Source organism: Panulirus ornatus, chromosome 7 (assembly GCF_036320965.1).
Source record: "Panulirus ornatus isolate Po-2019 chromosome 7, ASM3632096v1, whole genome shotgun sequence".
Classification (NCBI taxonomy): domain Eukaryota; kingdom Metazoa; phylum Arthropoda; class Malacostraca; order Decapoda; family Palinuridae; genus Panulirus; species Panulirus ornatus.
In genome coordinates, this window is record NC_092230.1 from 49,928,079 (window position 1) to 49,949,205 (window position 21,127).

Here is a 21,127-nt window from a genome sequence, read left to right on the forward strand (position 1 = left end):
TGTGAGGTGGTTTGATCGAGTAAGTAATGTAAGGGTAAGAGAGATGTGTGGAAATAAAAAGAGTGTGGTTGAGAGATCAGAAGTGGGTGTTTTGAAAGGGTTTGGTCACATGGAGAGAACGAGTGAGGAAAGATTGACCAAGAGGATATATGTGTCAGAGGTGGAGGGAACGAGGAGAAGTGGGAGACCAAATTGGAGGTGGAAAGATGGAGTGAAAAAGATTTTAAGTGATCGGGGCTTTAACATGCAGGAGGGTGAAAGGCGGGCAAGGAGTCGAGTGACTTGGAACGACGTGGTGTACTGGGGTTGATGTGCTGGCAATGGATTGAAACAGGGCATGTGAAGCGTCTGGGGTAAACCGTGAAAAGTTCTGTGGGGCCTGGATGTGGAAAGGGAGCTGTGGTTTTGGTGCATTATTACATGACAGCTAGAGACTGAGTGTGAACGAATGGGGCCTTTGTTGTCTTTTCCTAGTGCTACCTCGCACACATGAGGGGGGGAGAGGGTTATTATTCCATGTGTGGCGAGGTGGCGATGGGAATAAATAAAGGCAGACAGTATGAATTATGTACATGTATATATATGTATATGTCTGTGTGTGTATATATATGTGTACATTGAGATGTATAGGTATGTATATTTGCATGTGTGGACATGTATGTCTGTTTCCTTGCGCTACCTCGCTAATGCGGGAGACAGCGACAAAGCAAAATAATATTTTATTTACTTAATTTGCTTTGTCACTGTCTCCCACGTTTGTGAGGTAGCGCAAGGAAACAGACAAAAGAAATGGCCCAACCCACCCCCATACACATGTATATACATACGTCCACACACGCAAATATACATACCTACACCGCTTTCCATGGTTTACCCCAGACGCTTCACATGCCCTGATTCAATCCACTGACAGCACGTCAACCCCGGTATACCACATCGATCCAATTCACTCTATTCCTTGCCCTCCTTTCACCCTCCTGCATGTTCAGGCCCCGATCACACAAAATCTTTTTCACTCCATCTTTCCACCTCCAATTTGGTCTCCCACTTCTCCTCATTCCCTCCACCTCCGACACATATATCCTCTTCGTCAATCTTTCCTCATTCATTCTCTCCATGTGCCCAAACCATTTCAAAACACCCTCTTCTGCTCTCTCAACCACGCTCTTTTTACTTCCACACATCTCTCTTTCCCTTACAATACTTACTCGATCAAACCACCTCACACCACACATTGTCCTCAAACATCTCCTTTCCAGCACATCCACCCTCCTGCGCACAACTCTATCCATAGCCCACGCCTCGCAACCATACAACATTGTTGGAACCACTATTCCTTCAAACATACCCATTTTTGCTTTCTGAGATAATGTTCTCGACTTCCAAACATTCTTCAAGGCTCCCAGAATTTTCGCCCCCTCCCCCACCCTATGATTCACTTCCGCTTCCCTGGTTCCATCCGCTGCCAAATCCACTCCCAGATATCTAAAACACTTTACTTCCTCCAGTTTCTCTCCATTCAAACTTACCTCCCAATTGACTTGACCCTCAACACTACTGTACCTATTAACCTTGCTCTTATTCACGTTTACTCTCAACTTTCTTCTTTCACACACTTTACCAAACTCGCTCACCAGCTTCTGCAGTTTCTCACATGAATCAGCCACCAGTGCTGTATCATCAGTGAACAACAACTGACTCACTTCCCAAGCTCTCTCATCCACAACAGACTTCATACTTGCCCCTCTTTCCAAAACTCTGCATTCACCTCCCTAACAACCCCATCCATAAACAAATTAAACAACCATGGAGACATCACACACCCCTGCCGCAAACCTACATTCACTGAGAACCAATCACTTTCCTCTCTTCCTACACGTACACATGCCTTACATCCTCGATAAAAACTTTTCACTGCTTCTAACAACTTGCCTCCCACACCATAAATTCTTAATACCTTCAACAGAGCATCTCTATCAACTCTATCATATCCCTTCTCCAGATCCATAAATGCTACATACTAATCCATTTGCTTTTCTAAGTATTTCTCACATACATTCTTCAAAGCAAACACCTGATCCACACATCCTCTACCACTTCTGAAACCACACTACTCTTCCCCAATCTGATGCTCTGTACATGCCTTCACCTTCTTAATCAATACCCTCCTATATAATTTCCCAGGAATACTCAACAAACTTATACCTCTGTAATTTGAGCACTCACCTTTGTCCCGTTTGCCTTTGTACAATGGCACTATGCAAGCATTCCACCAATCCTCAGGCACCTCACCATGAATCATACATACATTAAATAACCTTACCAACCAGTCAACAATACAGTCACCCCCTTTTTTAATAAATTCCACTGCAATACCATCCAAACCCGCTGCCTTGCCGGCTTTCATCTTCCGCAAAGCCTTTACTACCTCTTCTCTGTTTACCAAATCATTTTCCCTAACCCTCTCACTTTGCACACCACCTCAACCAAAACACCATATATCTGCCACTCTATCATCAAACACATTCAACAAACCTTCAAAATACTCACTCCATCTCCTTCTCACATCACCACTACTTGTTATCACCTCCCCATTAGCCCCCTTCACTGAAGTTCCCATTTGTTCCCTTGTCTTACGCACTTCATTTACCTCCTTCCAAAACATCTTTTTCTTCTCCCTAAAATTTAATGATACTCTCTCACCTCAGCTCTCACTTTTTCACCTCTTGCACCTTTCTCTTGACCTCCTGCCTCTTTCTTTTATACCTCTCCCGCTCATTTGCATTATTTCCCTGCAAAAATCGTCCAAATGCCTCTCTCTTCTCTCTCACTGATAATCTTACTTCTTCATCCCACCACTCGCTAACCTTTCTAATCTGCCCACCTCCCACGCTTCTCATGCCACAAGCATCTTTTGCGCAAGCCATCACTGCTTCCCTAAATACATCCCATTCCTCCCCCACTCCCCTTACCTCCTTTGTTCTCACCTTTTTCCATTCTGTATTCAGTCTCTCCTGGTACTTCCTCATGGATATATATATATATATCCATGTATGGAGAATTCTTCACGCAAATAATAAAACAAGTAAACTCCAGACATAGGAATGGAAAGCTTAATATCAATGTAAGTGATATGGGAATCTTATGTATAACAAAGGAGCTGAGTGACTATAGAGAGACCAGTGAGAAAGTATCTCTCACTCTGAGAGAAGGGGTATATTTTCCCCTGGGAAGAGTCAATTCAACCCAAATGGGTCTTAACAGGTATGTGAATTCTCATTGTGACTCACAAGATGAGCAGAAAAAAAGGAATTTTAGTTTTGTATTTAGATGGACTAAACAAATATAATGCTACAGTATCAGATAAAAAAAATATGTAGAAATACAGAAAAATAAATGCTAAATTGAATTATTGTTTACAGGAGTCAGCCTTTGGCAGGAGGGCAACGAAATGATTATCACAAAGCATTAAGTATAGGGGCAAAGGGTGTTTATGCTTTATGATCATGTGTGCAACAACACTGAACCACAATGTATATTAACAAAAGAATTATAGGTTTTACTTAAAATAAAATTAATAATCTTTAATAAGATCAAAAGAAAATGACATAGAAAAAAAGGTAAAAACATAATTCCTCAAAATACCTTTCAGATTGAAGTCTTCGAACATGAAGTATTTATTGATGAGAACCACTAACGTACAGCTTCTTAATTAGTGCTGGTGGTGGTATTTGGATCTCACTAAAAGTCTTTTTAAAACAAATCTGAAAAAGATCATTAGATGTCTTATCATATTTTTAGTCTTACATTATGTGATAAACTACCCAAATATCTATCATCTTTGATTATGTTTCCTATCATATAGCTCCACACAACCTTGGAGTTCACTTACATACAGTAAACCCTTGATTTAATGGACCAGATTTAACACTCATTTGTCCTCATTTTCAACCCCTGCACCTTATTCTTGATCTCCTGCCACTTTCTCTTATACATCTCCCAATCATTTGCACTACTTCTTTGTAAGTACTGCCCAAATGCCTCTCTTTTCTCTTTCACTAAAAACTTTTTTTCTTCAACTGCACTAAAACTAGGTTATATTCAATTTAACGGAGTTTCGGCATTAACAGACACCCCTTCTCCTATTAGTCCATGTGAGAAATACTTAGAAATACAGATAGATATGTATGTAGCATTTATGGATCTGGAGAAGGCATATGATAAGGTTGATAGAGATGCTTTGTGGAATGTCTTAAGAGTATATGGTGTGGTTGGTAAGCTGCTAGAGGCGGTGAAAAGTTTTTACCAAGGATGCAAGGTTGGTGTTTGAGTAGGAAGAGGAGAGTGATTGGTTACCAGTGAAGGTTGGTCTGCGGCAGGTGTGTGTAATGTCCCCATGGTTGTTTAATTTGTTTATGGATGGGGTGGTTAGGGAGGTGAATGCAAGAGTTGTGGAGAGAAAGGCAAGTATGTAGTCTGTTGGGGATGAGAGAGCCTGGGAAGTGAGTCAGTTGTTGTTTGCCGATGATACAGCACTAGTGGTTGATACAAGTGAGAAACTGCAAAAGTTGGTGACTGAGTTTGGAAAACTGTGTGAAAGAAGAAAGTTTGGAGTAAATGTTATTAAGAGCAAGATTTTTAGGTTCCGTAGAGTTGAGGACAAGTTTGTTGGGATGTAAGTTTGAATGGAGAAAAACTGGAGGAAGTGAAGCATTTTAGATATCTGGGAGCAAACTTAGCATCGAGTGGAACCATGGAAGTGGAAGGGAGTCACAGGGTGGGGGAGGGCTCGAAGGTTCTGGGAGCAATGAAAAAAGTGATGAAGAAAAGAATGCTATCTCAGAGAACAAAAATGGGTACGTTTGAAGGAATAGTAGACCCAACTATATTATATGTTTGTGAGACATGGGTTAAAGATAGGGCTGTACAGAGGAGGGTGGATGTGTTGGAAATGAAATGTTGGGGAGAAGAGAGTGGTAAGAGTAAGTGAGCTTGGAAAGGAGACTTGTGTGAGGAAGTGACTGGAGAGAATGAGTGTAGAATGGCAAAAGGTGAGAGCAAATAATGTGAGGGGAGTGGGTGAGGAATGGGATGTATTTAGGGAAACAGTGATGTTATGTGCAAAAGATGTATGTGGCATATGAAAGATGGGAGGTGAGCAGATTAGAAAGGGTAGTGAGTTGTGGGATGAAGGAGCAAAGTTGTAAGTGAAACAGAAAAGAGAGGCATTTGGATGATACTTACAAGGGAGTGCAAATGACTTGGAGATATATAAAAGAAAGTGGTAGGAGGTCAAGAGGAAGGTACAAGGGTTGAAAAAGATGGCTAATGAGAGTTGGGGTGAGAGAGTATCATTAAACTTTAGGGAGAATAGAAAGATGTTTTGGAAAGAGGTAAATAACGTGCGAAAGACAAGAGAACAAATGGAAACATCGGTGAAGGGGGAAAGGGTGGAAATGTTTACAGGTAGTGATGAAGTGAGAAGGAGATGGAGAGTATTTTGAAGGTTTATTGAATATGTTTGATGATAGAGTGGCAGATGTAGGGTGTTTTGGATGGGATAGTATGCAAAATGAGAGGGGTCAGAGAGAATGGTTTGGTTAAGAGAGAAGAGGTGGTGAAAGCCTTGCAGAAAATGAAATCTGGGAAGGAGGCAGTTTTGGAAGGTATTGCAGTTGAATGTATTAAAAAAGGGGGTGACTGTTGTTGATTGGTTGGTAAGGATATTCAGTGTATGTATAGATAATGGTGAAGTGCCTGAGGATTGGCAGAATGTATGCATAGTGCCACTGTACGAAGGCAAAGGGGATAAAGGTGAGCGTTCCAACTACAGAGGCATAAGTTTGTTGAATATCCCTAGAAAATTGTATGAGAGGGTACTGACTGAAAGGGTGAAGGCATGTACAGAGCATCAGATTGGAGAGGAGCAGTGTGGTTCCAGAAGTGGTAGAGGATGTATGGATCAGGTGTTTGCAGTGAAGAATGTGTGCGAGAAATACTTAGAAAAACAAGTGGATTTTTATTCCATCCTTCCACTTCCAGTTTGGTCTCCTGCTTTTCCTTGTTCCCTCCACATCTGACACATATATCCTCTTTGTCAACCTTTACTCACTCATCTTTCCATATGTCCAAACCATTTCAACACACCCTCTTCTGCTCTCACAACCACAATCTTTATGTTTCCACACATCTCTCATACCCTTTCATTACTTACTTGATCAAAACCACCTCACACCACATATTGTCCTCAAACATTTCATTTCCAACACATCCACCCTCCTCTGTACAACCCTATCTACAGCCCATGCCTCACAACCATATAATATTGTTGGAACTATTATTCCTTCAAACATAATCAATTCTGCTCTTTGAGATAATGTTCTTTCCTTCCACACTTTTTTCATCGCTCCCAAAACCTTCGAACCCTCCCCACCCTATGACTCACTTCCACTTCCATATGTTGCTAAGTCCACTCCCAGGTATCTAAAACACTTCACTTCCTCTAATTTTTCTCCATTCAAACTTACATCCCAGTTAACTTGTCCCTCAACCCTACTTAACCTGATAACCTTGTTCTTATCCACATTTACTCTCAGCTTTCTCCTTTCACACACTTTTCCAAACTCATTCACCAACTCTCGCAGTTTCTCACTCAAATCTGCCGCCAGTACTTTATCATCAGGGAACAACAACTGACTCATTTCCCAGGCCCTCTCATCCCCAACAGACTGCATATTACACACCTCTCTCTCCAAAACCCTTGCATTTACCTCCCTCATCACCATATCCATAAACAAATTGAACAAACTGTAGAGATATCACACACCCCTACAACAGACTGACCTTTACTGGGAACCAATCACTCTCCTCTCTTCCTACTTGTACACGTGCCTTACATCCATGGTAACAACATTTCACTTCTAGCAGCTTACCTCTCACAAGGAGAATTGTGTGAGGAAGTACTAGGAGAGATTGAGTGTAGAATGGCAAAAGGTGAGAGCAAATGACGTGAGGGGAGTTTGTGAGGAATGGGATATATTTAGGGAAGCAATGATGGCATATGCAAAAGATGCATGTGGCATAAGAAAGGTGGGAGGTGGACAGATTAAAAAGGGTAGTGAGTGGTGGGATGAAGAAGTAAAGTTGTTAGTGAAAGAGAAAAGAGGCATTTGGATGATACTTACAAGGAAGGCATGCAAATGACTGGGAGCTGTATAAAAGAAAGCAGCAGGAGGTCAAGAGGAAGGTGCAAGGGTTCGGCAGGAGGTCAAAAGGAAGGTGCAAGGGTTGAAAAAGAGGGCAAATGAGAGTTGGGGTGAGAGTATCATTAAACTTTAGGGATGGTGTTGCAGTGTAATATATTAAAAAAAGGGGTTACTGTGTTATTGATTGGTTGGTAAGAATATTTAATGAATGCATGGATCATGATGAAGTGCCTGAGGATTGGTGGAATGCATGCATAGTACCATTGTACAAAGGCAAAGGGGATAAAGGTGAGTGTTCAAATTACAGAGGCATACGTTTGTTGAGAATTCCTGGGAAATTATGTGGGAGGGTATTGATTGAGAAGGTAAAGGCATGTACATAGCATCAGATTGGGGAAGAGCATTGTGGTTTCAGAAGTGGTGGAGGATGTGTGGGTCAGGTGTTTGTTTTGAAAAATGTAAGTGAGAAATATTGAAAAAAACAGATGGATTTGTATGTAGCACTTATGGATCTGGAAAAGGCATAAGATAGGGTTGATAGAGATGTTTTGTGGAAGGTTTTAAGAGTATATGGTGTGGAAGGTAAGTTGCTAGAAGCAGAAAAGTCTTTTTACCAATGATGTAAGGCATGTGTATGAGTAGGATGAGAGGAGAGAGATTGGTTTCCAGTGAATGTCAGTTTGCGACAGGGGAGCATGATGTCCCCATGGTTGTTTAATTTGTTTTGGATGGGGTGGTTAGGGAGGTGAATGCAAGAGTTTTAGAGAGAGAGGCAAGTATGCAGTCTGATGTGGATGAGATGGCCTGGGAAGTGCATCAGTTGTTGTTTGTTGATGATACAGCGCTGGTGGCTGATTCGGGCAAGAAACTGCAGAGGTTGGTGACTGAGTTTGGTAAAGTGTGAGACAGGAGAAAGTTGAGAGTAAATGTGAATAAAAGCAAGGTTATTAGGTTCAGGTTCAGTAGGGTTGAGGGACAAGTTAACTGGGAGGGGCAAGTTAATTAGGAGGTAAGTGTGAATTGAGAAAAACTGGAGAAAGTGAAGTGTTTTAGATATTTGGGAGTGGACTTAGCAGCGGATGGAACCATGGAAGTATATGTGAGTCATAGGGTGTGGGAGAGGGCGAAGGTTCTGGGAGTGTTGAAGAATGTTTGGAAGGTGAGAACATTATCTTGGAGAGCAAAAATGGGTATGCTTGAAGGAATAGTGGTTCCAACAATGTTAGATGGTTGCAAGGCATGGGCTATAGATAGGGTTGTATGGAGGAAGGTGGATGCATTGGAAATGAAATGTTTAAGGACAATGTGTGGTGTGAGGTGGTTTGATTGAGTAATGAAAGGGTATGAAAGATGTGTGTTAATAAAGAGAGTGTGGTTGAAAGAACAGAAGAGGGTGTGTTGAAATGGTTTGGACACATGAAGAGAATGAGTGAGGAAAGATTGACAAAGAGGATATATGTGTCTGAGGAGGAGGGAACAAGGAGAAGTGGGAGACCAAATTGGAGGAGGAAGGATTGAGTGAAAAAGATTTTGAGCGATTGGGGCCTGAACATACAGGAGGGTGAAAGGTGTGCAAGGAATAGTGAATTGGAATGATGCGGTATACCGGGGTCGACGTGCTGTCAGTGGATGGAACCAGGGCATCTGAGGTATCTGGGGTAAACCATGGAAAGGTGTGTGGGTTCTGGATGTGGAAAGGGAGCTGTGGTTTCGGTGCATTACTCATGACAACTAGAGATTGAGTGTGAGCACTACCTCACTGTAAGGGGGGGGGCTATTTCCTGTGTGGTGGGGTAGCGATGAGACTGGATGAAGGCAGCAAGTATGAATATATACATGTGTTTATATGTGTGACTGTGTATTTATATGTATATATAAATTGACATGTATATGTATGTATATTTGTGAACGGACATTTAAGAGAAAGGTGCAAGAGGTGAAAAAAAGGGCAAATGAGAGTTGGGGTGAGAGACTATCAGTAAATTTTAGGGAGAATAAAAAGATGTTCTGGAAGGAGGTAAATAGGGTGCGTAAGACAAGGGAGCAAATGGGAACTTCAGTGAAGGGCGTAAATGGGGAGGTGATAACAAGTAGTGGTGATGTGAGAAGGAGATGGAATGAGTATTTTGAAGGTTTGTTGAATGTGTCTGATGACAGAGTGGCAGATATAGGGTGTTTGGGTCGAGGTGGTGTGCGAAGTGAGAGGGTTAGGGAAAATGATTTGGTAAACAGAGAAGAGGTAGTAAAAGCTTTGTGGAAGATGAAAGCCGGCAAGGCAACGGGTTTGGATGATATTGCAGTGGAATTTATTAAAAAAGGGGGTGACTGTATTGTTGACTGGTTGGTAAGGTTATTTAATGTATGTATGACTCATGGTGAGGTGCCTGAGGATTGGCGGAATGCGTGCATAGTGCCATTGTACAAAGGCAAAGGGGATAAGAGTGAGTGCTCAAATTACAGAGGTATAAGTTTGTTGAGTATTCCTGGTAAATTATATGGGAGGGTATTGATTGAGAGGGTGAAGGCATGTACAGAGCATCAGATTGGGGAAGAGCAGTGTGGTTTCAGAAGTGGTAGAGGATGTGTGGATCAGGTGTTTGCTTTGAAGAATGTATGTGAGAAATACTTAGAAAAGCAAATGGATTTGTATGTAGCATTTATGGATCTGGAGAAGGCATATGATAGAGTTGATAGAGATGCTCTGTGGAAGGTATTAAGAATATATGGTGTGGGAGGCAAGTTGTTAGAAGCAGTGAAAAGTTTTTATCGAGGATGTAAGGCGTGTGTACGTGTAGGAAGAGAGGAAAGTGATTGGTTCTCAGTGAATGTAGGTTTGTGGCAGGGGTGTGTGATGTCTCCATGGTTGTTTAATTTGTTTATGGATGGGGTTGTTAGGGAGGTAAATGCAAGAGTCTTGGAAAGAGGGGCAAGTATGAAGTCTGTTGGGGATGAGAGAGCTTGGGAAGTGAGTCAGTTGTTGTTCGCTGATGATACAGCGCTGGTGGCGGATTCATGTGAGAAACTGCAGAAGCTGGTGACTGAGTTTGGTAAAGTGTGTGGAAGAAGAAAGTTAAGAGTAAATGTGAATAAGAGCAAGGTTACTAGGTACAGTAGGGTTGAGGGTCAAGTCAATTGGGAGGTGAGTTTGAATGGAGAAAAACTGGAGGAAGTGAAGTGTTTTAGATATCTGGGAGTGGATCTGTCAGCGGATGGAACCATGGAAGCGGAAGTGGATCATAGGGTGGGGGAGGGGGCGAAAATTTTGGGAGCCTTGAAAAATGTGTGGAAGTCGAGAACATTATCCCGGAAAGCAAAAATGGGTATGTTTGAAGGAATAGTAGTTCCAACAATGTTGTATGGTTGCGAGGCGTGGGCTATGGATAGAGTTGTGCGCAGGAGGATGGATGTGCTGGAAATGAGATGTTTGAGGACAATGTGTGGTGTGAGGTGGTTTGATCGAGTAAGTAACGTAAGGGTAAGAGAGATGTGTGGAAATAAAAAGAGCGTGGTTGAGAGAGCAGAAGAGGGTGTTTTGAAATGGTTTGGGCACATGGAGAGAATGAGTGAGGAAAGATTGACCAAGAGGATATATGTGTCGGAGGTGAAGGGAACGAGGAGAAGAGGGAGACCAAATTGGAGGTGGAAAGATGGAGTGAAAAGGATTTTGTGTGATCGGGGCCTGAACATGCAGGAGGGTGAAAGGAGGGCAAGGAATAGAGTGAATTGGAGCGATGTGGTATACAGGGGTTGACGTGCTGTCAGTGGATTGAATCAAGGCATGTGAAGCGTCCGGGGTAAACCATGGAAAGCTGTGTAGGTATGTATATTTGCGTGTGTGGACGTGTGTATGTACATGTGTATGGGGGGGGTTGGGCCATTTCTTTCGTCTGTTTCCTTGCGCTACCTCGCAAACGCGGGAGACAGCGACAAAGTATAAAAAAAAAAAAAAAAAAAAAAAAAATGTGCTTAGGAGTGGTTGGGCCTTTCTTCCACTGTTTCCTTGCACTACCTCGCTGATACGGGAAACAGCGGTTAAGTATAATAATAATAATATTAATAATAATAATAAATAATAATAATAGTAATAATAATAATAATAATCATGAGAGGCAAGTGTTTTGGGAGCAGCTGAGTGAGTGTGTTAGCAGCTTTGATGCACGAGACCGAGTTATAGTGATGGGTGATTTGAATGCAAAGGGGGATAATTGGTGTACATGGAGTGTTTAGTGTTGTAAATGGAAATGATGAAGAGCTTGTAGATTTTTGTGCTGAAAAAGGACTGGTGATTGGAAATACCTGGTTTAAAAAGAGAGATTTATATAAGTATACGTATGTAAGTAGGAGAGATGGCTACAGGGTGTTACTGGATTACGTGTTAATTGATAGGCGCATGAAAGAGAGACTTTTGGATGTTTATGTGCTGAGAGGGGCAACTGGAGGGATGTGTGATCCTTTTCTTGTGGAGGCGAAGGTGAAGATATGTAGAGGTTTTCAGAAAAGAAGAGAGAATGTGGGAAGAAGAGAGTGGTGAGAGTAAGTGAGCTTGGGAAGGAGACTTGTGAGAGGAAGTACCAAGAGAGATTGAGTTCAGAATGGAAATGGTGAGAGCAAATGATGTAAGGGAAGTGGGGGAGGAATGGGATGTGTTTAGGGAAGCACTGATGGCTTACACAAAAGATACTTTTGGCATGAGGAAGGTGGGAGGTGGGCAGATTAGACAGGGTAGAGTGGAAGATTAGAAAGGGTAGAGTGGTGGGATGAAGAAGTAAGATTGTTAGTGAAAGAGAAGAGAGAGGCATTTGGACGATTTTTGCAGAGAAATAGTGCAAATGACTGGGAGATGTATAAAAGAAAGAGTCAAGAGGTCAAGAGAAAGGTGCAAGAGGTGAAAAAGGGCAGTTGAGAGTTGGGGTGAGAGAGTATCATTAAATTTTAGGGAGAATAAAAAGATGCTTTGGAAGGAGGTTAAATAAAGGGTGTAAGACAAGAGAACAAATGGGAATATCAGTGAAGGGGGCAAATGGGGAGGTAATAACAAGAAGTGGTGAAGTGAGAGGGAGTGAAGTGAGTATTTTGAAGGTTTGTTGAATGTATTTGATGATAGAGTGGCAGATATAGGGTGTTTTGGTTAAGGTGGTGTGTGAAGTGAGAGGGTCAGGGAGAATGATTTGGTAAACAGAGAAGAAGTAGTGAAAGCTTTGCGGAAGATGAAAGCTGGCAAGGCAGCGAGATTGGATGGTATTGCAGTGGAATTTATTAAAAAAAGGGGTGACTGTGTTGTTGACTGGTTGGTGAGAATATTCATTGTATGTATGATTCATGGTGAAGTGTCTGAGGATTGGCGGAATGCATGCATAGTGCCATTGTACAAAGGCGAAGGGGATAAAGGTGAGTGTTCAAATTACAGAGGTATAAATTTGTTGAGTATTCCTGGGAAATTATATGGGAGGGTATTGATTGAGAGGGTCAAGGCAAGTACAGAGCATCAGATTGGGGAAGAGCAGAAGAGATAGAGGATGTGTGGATCAGATGATTGCTTTGAAAGATGTATGTGAGAAATACTTAGAAAAAGATGGATTTGTATGTAGTATTTATTAATCTGGAGAAGGCATATGATAAGAGTTGACAGAGATGCTGTGGAAGGTATTAAGAGTATATGGTGTGGGAGGTAAGTTACTAGAAGCAGTGAAAAGTTTTTATCGAGGATATAAGGCATGTGTATGAGTAGGAAGAGAGGAAAGTGATTGGTTTCCAGTGAATGTCAGTTTGCAGCAGGGGTGCATGTGATGTCTCCATGGTTGTTTAATTTTCTTATGGACGGGGTTGTTAGAGGGGCAAGTATGCAGTCTGTTGTGGATGAGAGGGCTCTGGAAGTGAGTCAGTTGTTGTTCCCTGATGATACAGTGCTGGTGGCTGATTTGGGTGAGAAACAGCAGAAGTTGGTGACTGAGTTTGGTAAAGTGTGTGAAAGAAGAAAGCTGAGAGTAAATGTGAATAAGAGCAAGGTTATAAGGTAAAAAATTAGGGTTGAGGGACAAGTAAATTAGGAGGTAAGTTTGAATGGAGAAAAACTGGAGGAAGTGAAGTTTTTAGATATCTGGGAGTGGATTTGGCAGCAGATGGAAACATGGAAGCAGAAGTAAGTCACAGGGTGGGCGAAGGGGCAAAGGTTCTGGGAACGTTGAAGAATGTGTGGAAGGCGAGAACATTATCTCGGACAGCAAAAATGGGTATCTTTGAAGGAATAGTGGTTCCAACAATGTTATATGGTTGTGAGGCATGGGTTATAGATAGGGTTGTGTGGAGGAGAGTGGATGTGTTGGAAATAAGATATTTAAGGACAATATGTGGTGTAAGTTGGTTTGATCAAGTCATTAAAGGGTAAGAGACATGTGTGGTAATGAAAAGAGTGTGGTTGAGATAGCAGAAGAGGGTGTACTGAAATGGTTTGTTCACATGGAGAGTATGAGTGAGGAACGATTGACAAAGGTGTGTCAGAGAAAAGACAACAAAGGCCCCATTCGTTCACACTCAGTCTCTAGCTGTCATGCAATTATGCCCGAAACCACAGCTCCCTTTCCACATCCAGGCCCCCCACAACTTTCCATGGTTTTACCCCAGACGCTTCACATGCCCTGATTCAATCCACTGACAGCACGTCAACCCCGGTATACCACATCGATCCAATTCACTCTATTCCTTGCTCTCCTTTCACCCTCCTGCATGTTCAGGCCCCGATCACACAAAATCTTTTTCACTCCATCTTTCCACCTCCAATTTGGTCTCCCACTTCTCCTCGTTCCCTCCACCTCCGACACATATATCCTCTTGGTCAATCTTTCCTCACTCATTCTCTCCATGTGCCCAAACCATTTCAAAACACCCTCTTCTGCTCTCTCAACCACGCTCTTTTTATTTCCACACATCTCTCTTACCCTTACATTACTTACTCGATCAAACCACCTCACACCACACATTGTCCTCAAACATCTCATTTCCAGCATATCCACCCTCCTGCACACAACATATACACATATATATATACACATATACATATTCATACTTGCTTGCCTTCATCCATCTCTAGTGCTGCCCTGCCCCACAGGAAACAGCATCGCTTCCCCCTGCTTCAGCGAGGTAGTACCAGGAAAACAGACAAAAAATGCCACATGCATTCACACTCAGTCTCTAGCTGTCATGTGTGATGCACCAAAACCACAGCTCCCTATCCACATTCAGGCCCCACAGACAGTTCCATGGTTTACCCCAGAATAAAGAGGTGTGGCTGACCTGGAGGAGATATGTTAGCAGGAATTAACTGAGAAAAGAATCAATTTAGAGATATGTCAAAAGAAAGCTTCTTCTAAGACCTATGTACCTCTACCAAACCATTAGCATTTTAAGCACCTGCAGGTCAAACAATGTACTTTGAAAAATTTACAAGATATGTGTGTACCTTAAACTATAAAAGGGGAATGTTGTCATAAATACAATACCTTTACTATATTATCGGTGACCACTGAAATTCTTCGTGCCTGGCTTAAGGAAGGTAAACGCTGTAACACCACCACACAAGACTGACAAATGCTCATAGTCTCTGAGGAGCTGTGTGTTAGAGTCGAGTTGGAATGAGTCATAATACATCTATCACATATATTGGTATCATTCAGAGAAGCATTTTTACATAAGCTTAAGTCTGACTTTAACTGTTCCTTCTCTTTCACTGAATTGACTTTCCACAGACAAGGTTTTATATTCCTCATATTCAGTTGCATCATCCCCAGTTTATTTTGGCAGTTTGTTTCTGTTGAGACTTTATTTAGCAAAGACATCTCTGTACTATAAGTATGATGGGAGTAATATGCAGGTTTCCAAAGTCTAGTTCTTGCTGCATCACAAGTCCAGTCTTTCTTATCACAGCCTTGAAAACTATGAAGTCGACCTGCATTTTCTTGATTTCCAGAATCAGCCAAAGTTCCTTTATAGCTGCCATGTTCTTGTATTAATAATGGCCTGTCAGACTTTAGCTCCACTTTCTCTACAACTTTATAAGTGTTTCTGAACTGGCTGTTATAAAATTTGCATTTGTTGAATATATATGGATGACTTTTGAATGAATTTCTGCTATTTCTCATACTGTTTTCTGCATCTATTTCTTTTGATAGTTTTAGTTTTTTACGAGTTATCATGTCATGTAACCCTATGATTTTCTCACTTGATGTCTGCTGCTGATCTTCTAGCTGTACTTGGAAGATGTCAGATTGCTGGCAAGAGAGTTTAAAAGTTTGATGCTCATATACTTTTATCTGATCTAACAATGAATCTGATGATGGGATTTTCTGTTTCCAGTTCATTTTGTGGGGTAATGATTTAGGCAAATTTCTGACATGCTGTGGGTCTACCATTTTGAATTCAAAGTCTTGAATGTTAACCTGATGGACTTCAGGACTGCTACATCTGCAATACAAATACATGTGAGATCTCTCATTAATACTGAGGTGTTTTCAAAATAATATAAAGGCAGAAATATACAAAGTTAATAAAATAGCCATATAGGAGTCACGCGGGGAGTGCTCATCCTCCTCGAAGGCTCAGACTGGGGTGTCTAAATGTGTGTGGATGTAACCAAGATGTGAAAAAAGGAGAGATAGGTAGTATGTTTGAGGAAAGGAACCTGGATGTTTTGGCTCTGAGTGAAACGAAGCTCAAGGGTAAAGGGGAAGAGTGGTTTGGGAATGTCTTGGGAGTAAAGTCAGGGGTTAGTGAGAGGACAAGAGCAAGGGAAGGAGTAGCAGTACTCCTGAAACAGGAGTTGTGGGAGTACGTGATAGAATGTAAGAAAGTAAATTCTCGATTAATACGGGTAAAACTGAAAGTTGATGGAGAGAGATGGGTGATTATTGGTGCATATGCACCTGGGCACGAGAAGAAAGATCATGAGAGGCAAGTGTTTTGGGAGCAGCTGAATGAGTGTGTTAGTGGTTTTGATGCACAAGACCGGGTTATAGTGATGGGTGATTTGAATGCAAAGGCGAGTAATGTGGCAGTTGAGGGAATAATTGGTATGCATGGGATGTTCAATGTTGTAAATGGAAATGGTGAAGAGCTTGTAGATTTATGTGCTGAAAAAGGACTGGTGATTGGGAATACCTGGTTTAAAAAGCAAGATATACATAAGTATACATATGTAAGTAGGAGAGATGGCCAGAGAGCGTTATTGGATTACGTGTTAATTGACAGGTGCGTGAAAGAGAGACTTTTGGATGTTAATGTGCTGTGAGGTGCAACTGGAGGGATGTCTGATCATTATCTTGTGGAGGCTAAGGTGAAGATTTGTACGGGTTTTCAGAAAAGAAGAGTGAATGTTGGGGTGAAGAGAGTGGTGAGAGTAAGTGAGCTTGGGAAGGAGACTTGTGTGAGGAAGTACCAGGAGAGACTGAGTACAGAATGGAAAAAGGTGAGAACAATGGAAGTAAGGGGAGTGGGGGAGGAATGGGATGTATTTAGGGAATCAGTGATGGATTGCACAAAAGATGCTTGTGGCATGAGAAGAGTGGGAGGTGGGTTGATTAGAAAGGGTAGTGAGTGGTGGGATGAAGAAGTAAGAGTATTAGTGAAAGAGAAGAGAGAGGCATTTGGACGATTTTTGCAGGGAAAAAATGCAATTGAGTGGGAGATGTATAAAAGAAAGAGACAGGAGGTCAAGAGAAAGGTGCAAGAGGTGAAAAAGAGGGCAAATGAGAGTTGGGGTGAGAGAGTATCATTAAATTTTAGGGAGAATAAAAAGATGTTCTGGAAGGAGGTAAATAAAGTGCATAAGACAAGGGAGCAAATGGGAACTTCAGTGAAGGTCGCAAATGAGGTGATAACAAGTAGTGGTGATGTGAGAAGGAAATGGAGTGAGTATTTTCAAGGTTTGTTGAATGTTTGATGATAGAGTGGCAGATATAGGGTGTTTTGGTCGAGGTGGTGTGCAAAGTGAGAGGGTTAGGGAAAATGATTTGGTAAACAGAGAAGAGGTAGTAAAAGCTTTGCGGAAGATGAAAGCCTGCAAGGCAGCAGGTTTGGATGGTATTGCAGTGGAATTTATTAAAGAAGGTGGTGACTGTATTGTTGACTGGTTGGTAAGGTTATTTAATGTATGTATGACTCATGGTGAGGTGCCTGAGGATTGGCAGAATGTGTGCATAGTGCCATTGTACAAAGGCAAAGGGGATAAGAGTGAGTGCTCAAATTACAGAGGTATAAGTTTGTTGAGTATTCCTGGTAAATTATATGGGAGGGTATTGATTGAGAGGGTGAAGGCATGTACAGAGCATCAGATTAGGGAAGAGCAGTGTGGTTTCAGAAGTGGTAGAGGATGTGTGGATCAGGTGTTTGCTTTGAAGAATGTATGTGAGAAATACTTAGAAAAGCAAATGGATTTGTATGTAGCATTCATGGATCTGGAGAAGGCATATGATAGAGTTGATAGAGATGCTCTGTGGAAGATATTAAGAATATATGGTGTGGGAGGCAAGTTGTTAGAAGCAGTGAAAAGTTTTTATCGAGGATGTAAGGCATGTGTACGTGTAGGAAGAGAGGAAAGTGATTGGTTCTCAGTGAATGTAGGTTTGCAGCAGGGGTGTGTGATGTCTCCATGGTTGTTTAATTTGTTTATGGATGGGGTTGTTAGGGAGGTGAATGCAAGAGTTTTGGAAAGAGGGGCAAGTATGAAGTCTGTTGTGGATGAGAGTGCTTGGGAAGTGAGTCAGTTGTTGTTTGCTGATGATACAGTGCTGGTGGCTGATTCATGTGAGAAACTGCAGAAGCTGGTGACTGAGTTTGGTAAAGTGTGTGAAAGAAGAAAGTTAAGAGTAAATGTGAATAAGAGCAAGGTTATTAGGTACAGTAGGGTTGAGGGTCAAGTCAATTGGGAAGTAAGTTTGAATGGAGAAAAACTGGAGGAAGTAAAGTGTTTTAGATATCTGGGAGTGGATCTGGCAGCGGATGGAACCATGGAAGCGGAAGTGAATCATAGGGTGGGGAAGGGGGCGAAAATCCTGGGAGCCTTGAAGAATGTGTGTAAGTCGAGAACATTATCTCGGAAAGCAAAAATGGGTATGTTTTAAGGAATAGTGGTTCCAACAATGTTGTATGGTTGCGAGGCGTGGGCTATGGATAGAGTTGTGCGCAGGAGGGTGGATGTGCTGGAAATGAGATGTTTGAGGACAATGTGTGGTGTGAGGTGGTTTGATCAAGTACGTAATGTAAGGGTAAGAGAGATGTGTGGAAATAAAAAGAGCATGGTTGAGAGAGCAGAAGAGGGTGTTTTGAAATGGTTTGAGCACATGGAGAGAATGAGTGAGGAAAGATTGACCAAGAGGATATATGTGTCGGAGGTGGAGGGAACGAGGAGAAGTGGGAGACCAAATTGGAGGTGGAAAGATGGAGTGAAAAAGATTTTGTGTGATCGGGGCCTGAACATGCAGGAGGGTGAAAGGAGGGCAAGGAATAGAGTGAATTGGATCGATGTGGTATACCGGGGTTGACGTGCTGTCAGTGGATTGAATCAGGGCATGTTAAGCGTCTGGGGTAAACCATGGAAAGTTGTGTGGGGCCTGGATGTGGAAAGGGAGCTGTGGTTTCGGGCATTATTGCGTGGCAGCTAGAGACTGAGTGTGAACGAGTGGGGCCTTGGTTGTCTTTTCCTAGTGCTACCTCGCACACATGAGGGGGGAGGGGGAAGGTATTCCATGTGTGGCGAGGTGGCGATGGGAGTGAATGGGGGCAGACAGTGTGAATTGTGTGCATGGGTATATATGTTTGTGTCTGTGTATGTATGTATATATATGTGTACATTGAGATGTATAGGTATGTATATTTGCATGTGTGGATGTGTGTGTGTATACATTGTGTATGGGGGTGGGTTGGGCCATTTCTTTCGTCTGTTTCCTTGCGCTACCTCGCAAACGCGGGAGACAGTGACAAAGCAGAATAAATAAATAAATAGATTCACCAAATTTAGTGAGCTAAAGTACAAGACAAGGTTGGATGGTGAACAAAAACAGAGGACAATGTATATGAGGTATCCTTTAAAAACATATTCATGTCTACTCTGAAAAGCTTTCCCAATTTTTAAAAAACTCAGTATTAGACAAAAGTGTGAATAGGGGTATAATGTTAGATGTGACCCATTCCTTTCAAAAAGTACAAAGGGTCTTTGATTATGATCCTGGTGGCCTCTCAGTAAAACGAAATGGTCTAGTATGAGTAAATGAAACCCATATTGTAAGGGGTGTTATGTTCTAAACCCAAAATTTTCCCAATCTAACTCATGCATAAACTTTACCTGAAACAGCTTACCATCAGTATACCATACTGTATTGTGATGTAAATTTGACTCTCTAATTCAGCATCTTTTACCATATCACTAGTAAATCAGACAATATTTACTCATTCTTACTGGGAATGCTGGTTATGAGGGATTGAGGAAGTGGTGGTGAAACAGGATGCAAATGGAGTGAATGGTTTGTTAAGTCTTATGTGATTTAAATGTTTGTTGATGTATTTTGCCATAATATTACCTAATTTTGTGTTTTGGAGTTAGATCTCACTTTTATGGCATGTAAAGAATAAGGAAACTTGGTGTTCCAAGTAAAGTCAGTAGCTGGAATACAACAAGAATCTAACGTTATTCTGCTCTAATACTATGTCATTATGAAAAGCATTATAACTGAAAAACCTGACAATACACTAAATATTCAACCATTAATTGAAAAGAATAAAAGAGAAATATAAATAAAATCTGTTGCTACTGCAAAACTTTGTCGTACTATAAATATATACCCTGATTCTTGGATGTCGCTATCCCAAAATGTTGTTCTGTGAACTATCTTTCTGCAAGGGTTGCCAGTATATAAATCCTTTTCCTTATACAAAAATTAAGTTCACAGAACCTACTTGTAGCAGCTAGCTCTGTCAAGAACAGGGTTTTAAAATTTAATCTTCCAATGATGTATCAGTGTAAGAACCCTTGTTCAGGTCTTCCCACAAACAGTATTCCATTTATCATAATTTTGCTGTGAGGTAGCTTTTATACTAAAGAACCCATTCCTTTAATGGATACATAAAATTCATTGAATTAGAGAACCAATTCCCAGAATGGATACATAAAATTCATCGAAGTATAAAACAATTTTGAATCTCTATCTTATGAAATTGTCTGTCTCTTTCTAAAAATGAATATCTTCTAACCTCTTCTTAATCACATATGATTGCATTTTCCTGCATAGAGAAATGCTAGGAACAGAGGAAGAACAGCCTTATTGGTGTAGCAGTTAGCAATGATGAGAGTACCACACTAATTGACCACCCAGGACTGAGCCCATATACGTTAGAATCCTGACTACAGCATCAGTCTGAATTCAACCCAGCTGTTAGTCATCCCTAACAAACAAGTGGATAATTGGGAACCTGGCTTAGGGTAGGTTATATATATATTCATTTACAATTTTCCCACGACCAATATCCATGACAGTCTCTCACTTATTTAGAACATTTCTACTGGCTCTTGCAGCCCAAGTCTGTGCTGCATACAGTAATAGGGAAAGGTAGACTCCTTTGAAGTGAGTTCTTTCATGAGACTGTACTTCCTGTGATACAGCCTTTTAAAAGATGATTCTTATCCAGAATTGGAAGCTCTTGCAGTTGGAGCCCAGGAACACCATTCCTGGCACCACCCTGCCCACAGGAAACAGTGTTACTACCCCCTGCTTTAGCATGGTAGTGCCAGGAAACAGACAAAAAAGGTCACATTTGTTCACACTCAGTCTCTAGCTGTCATGTCTAATGCACAAACACCCCAGCTTCCTATACCCATCCAGGCCAAACAGACCTCTCCATGGTTTACCCCAGATGTTTCACATGCCTTGGGTTCAGTC

General features: G+C 41.5%; 1 protein-coding gene across 5 annotated transcripts in view; it reads right to left on the reverse strand.

Annotated features, from left to right (window-relative positions):
• LOC139749634 (uncharacterized) overlaps positions 1-21,127 on the reverse strand; it is a 230,043-nt gene that overhangs the window by 12,254 nt on the left and 196,662 nt on the right. For 3 of the 5 annotated variants that reach the window (XM_071663782.1, XM_071663784.1, XM_071663783.1), the window contains 2 exons: positions 14,702-15,662; positions 3,646-3,764 (listed from right to left, as the gene is read on the reverse strand). In XM_071663782.1, the coding sequence (XP_071519883.1) occupies positions 3,678-3,764; positions 14,702-15,662 (1,048 nt within the window). In that variant the 3' untranslated portion in view covers positions 3,646-3,677. Of the gene's footprint in view, positions 1-3,645; positions 3,765-14,701; positions 15,663-21,127 lie in introns of those variants that run through there. The other 2 variants (XR_011713005.1, XM_071663789.1) reach the window with 2 other exon arrangements.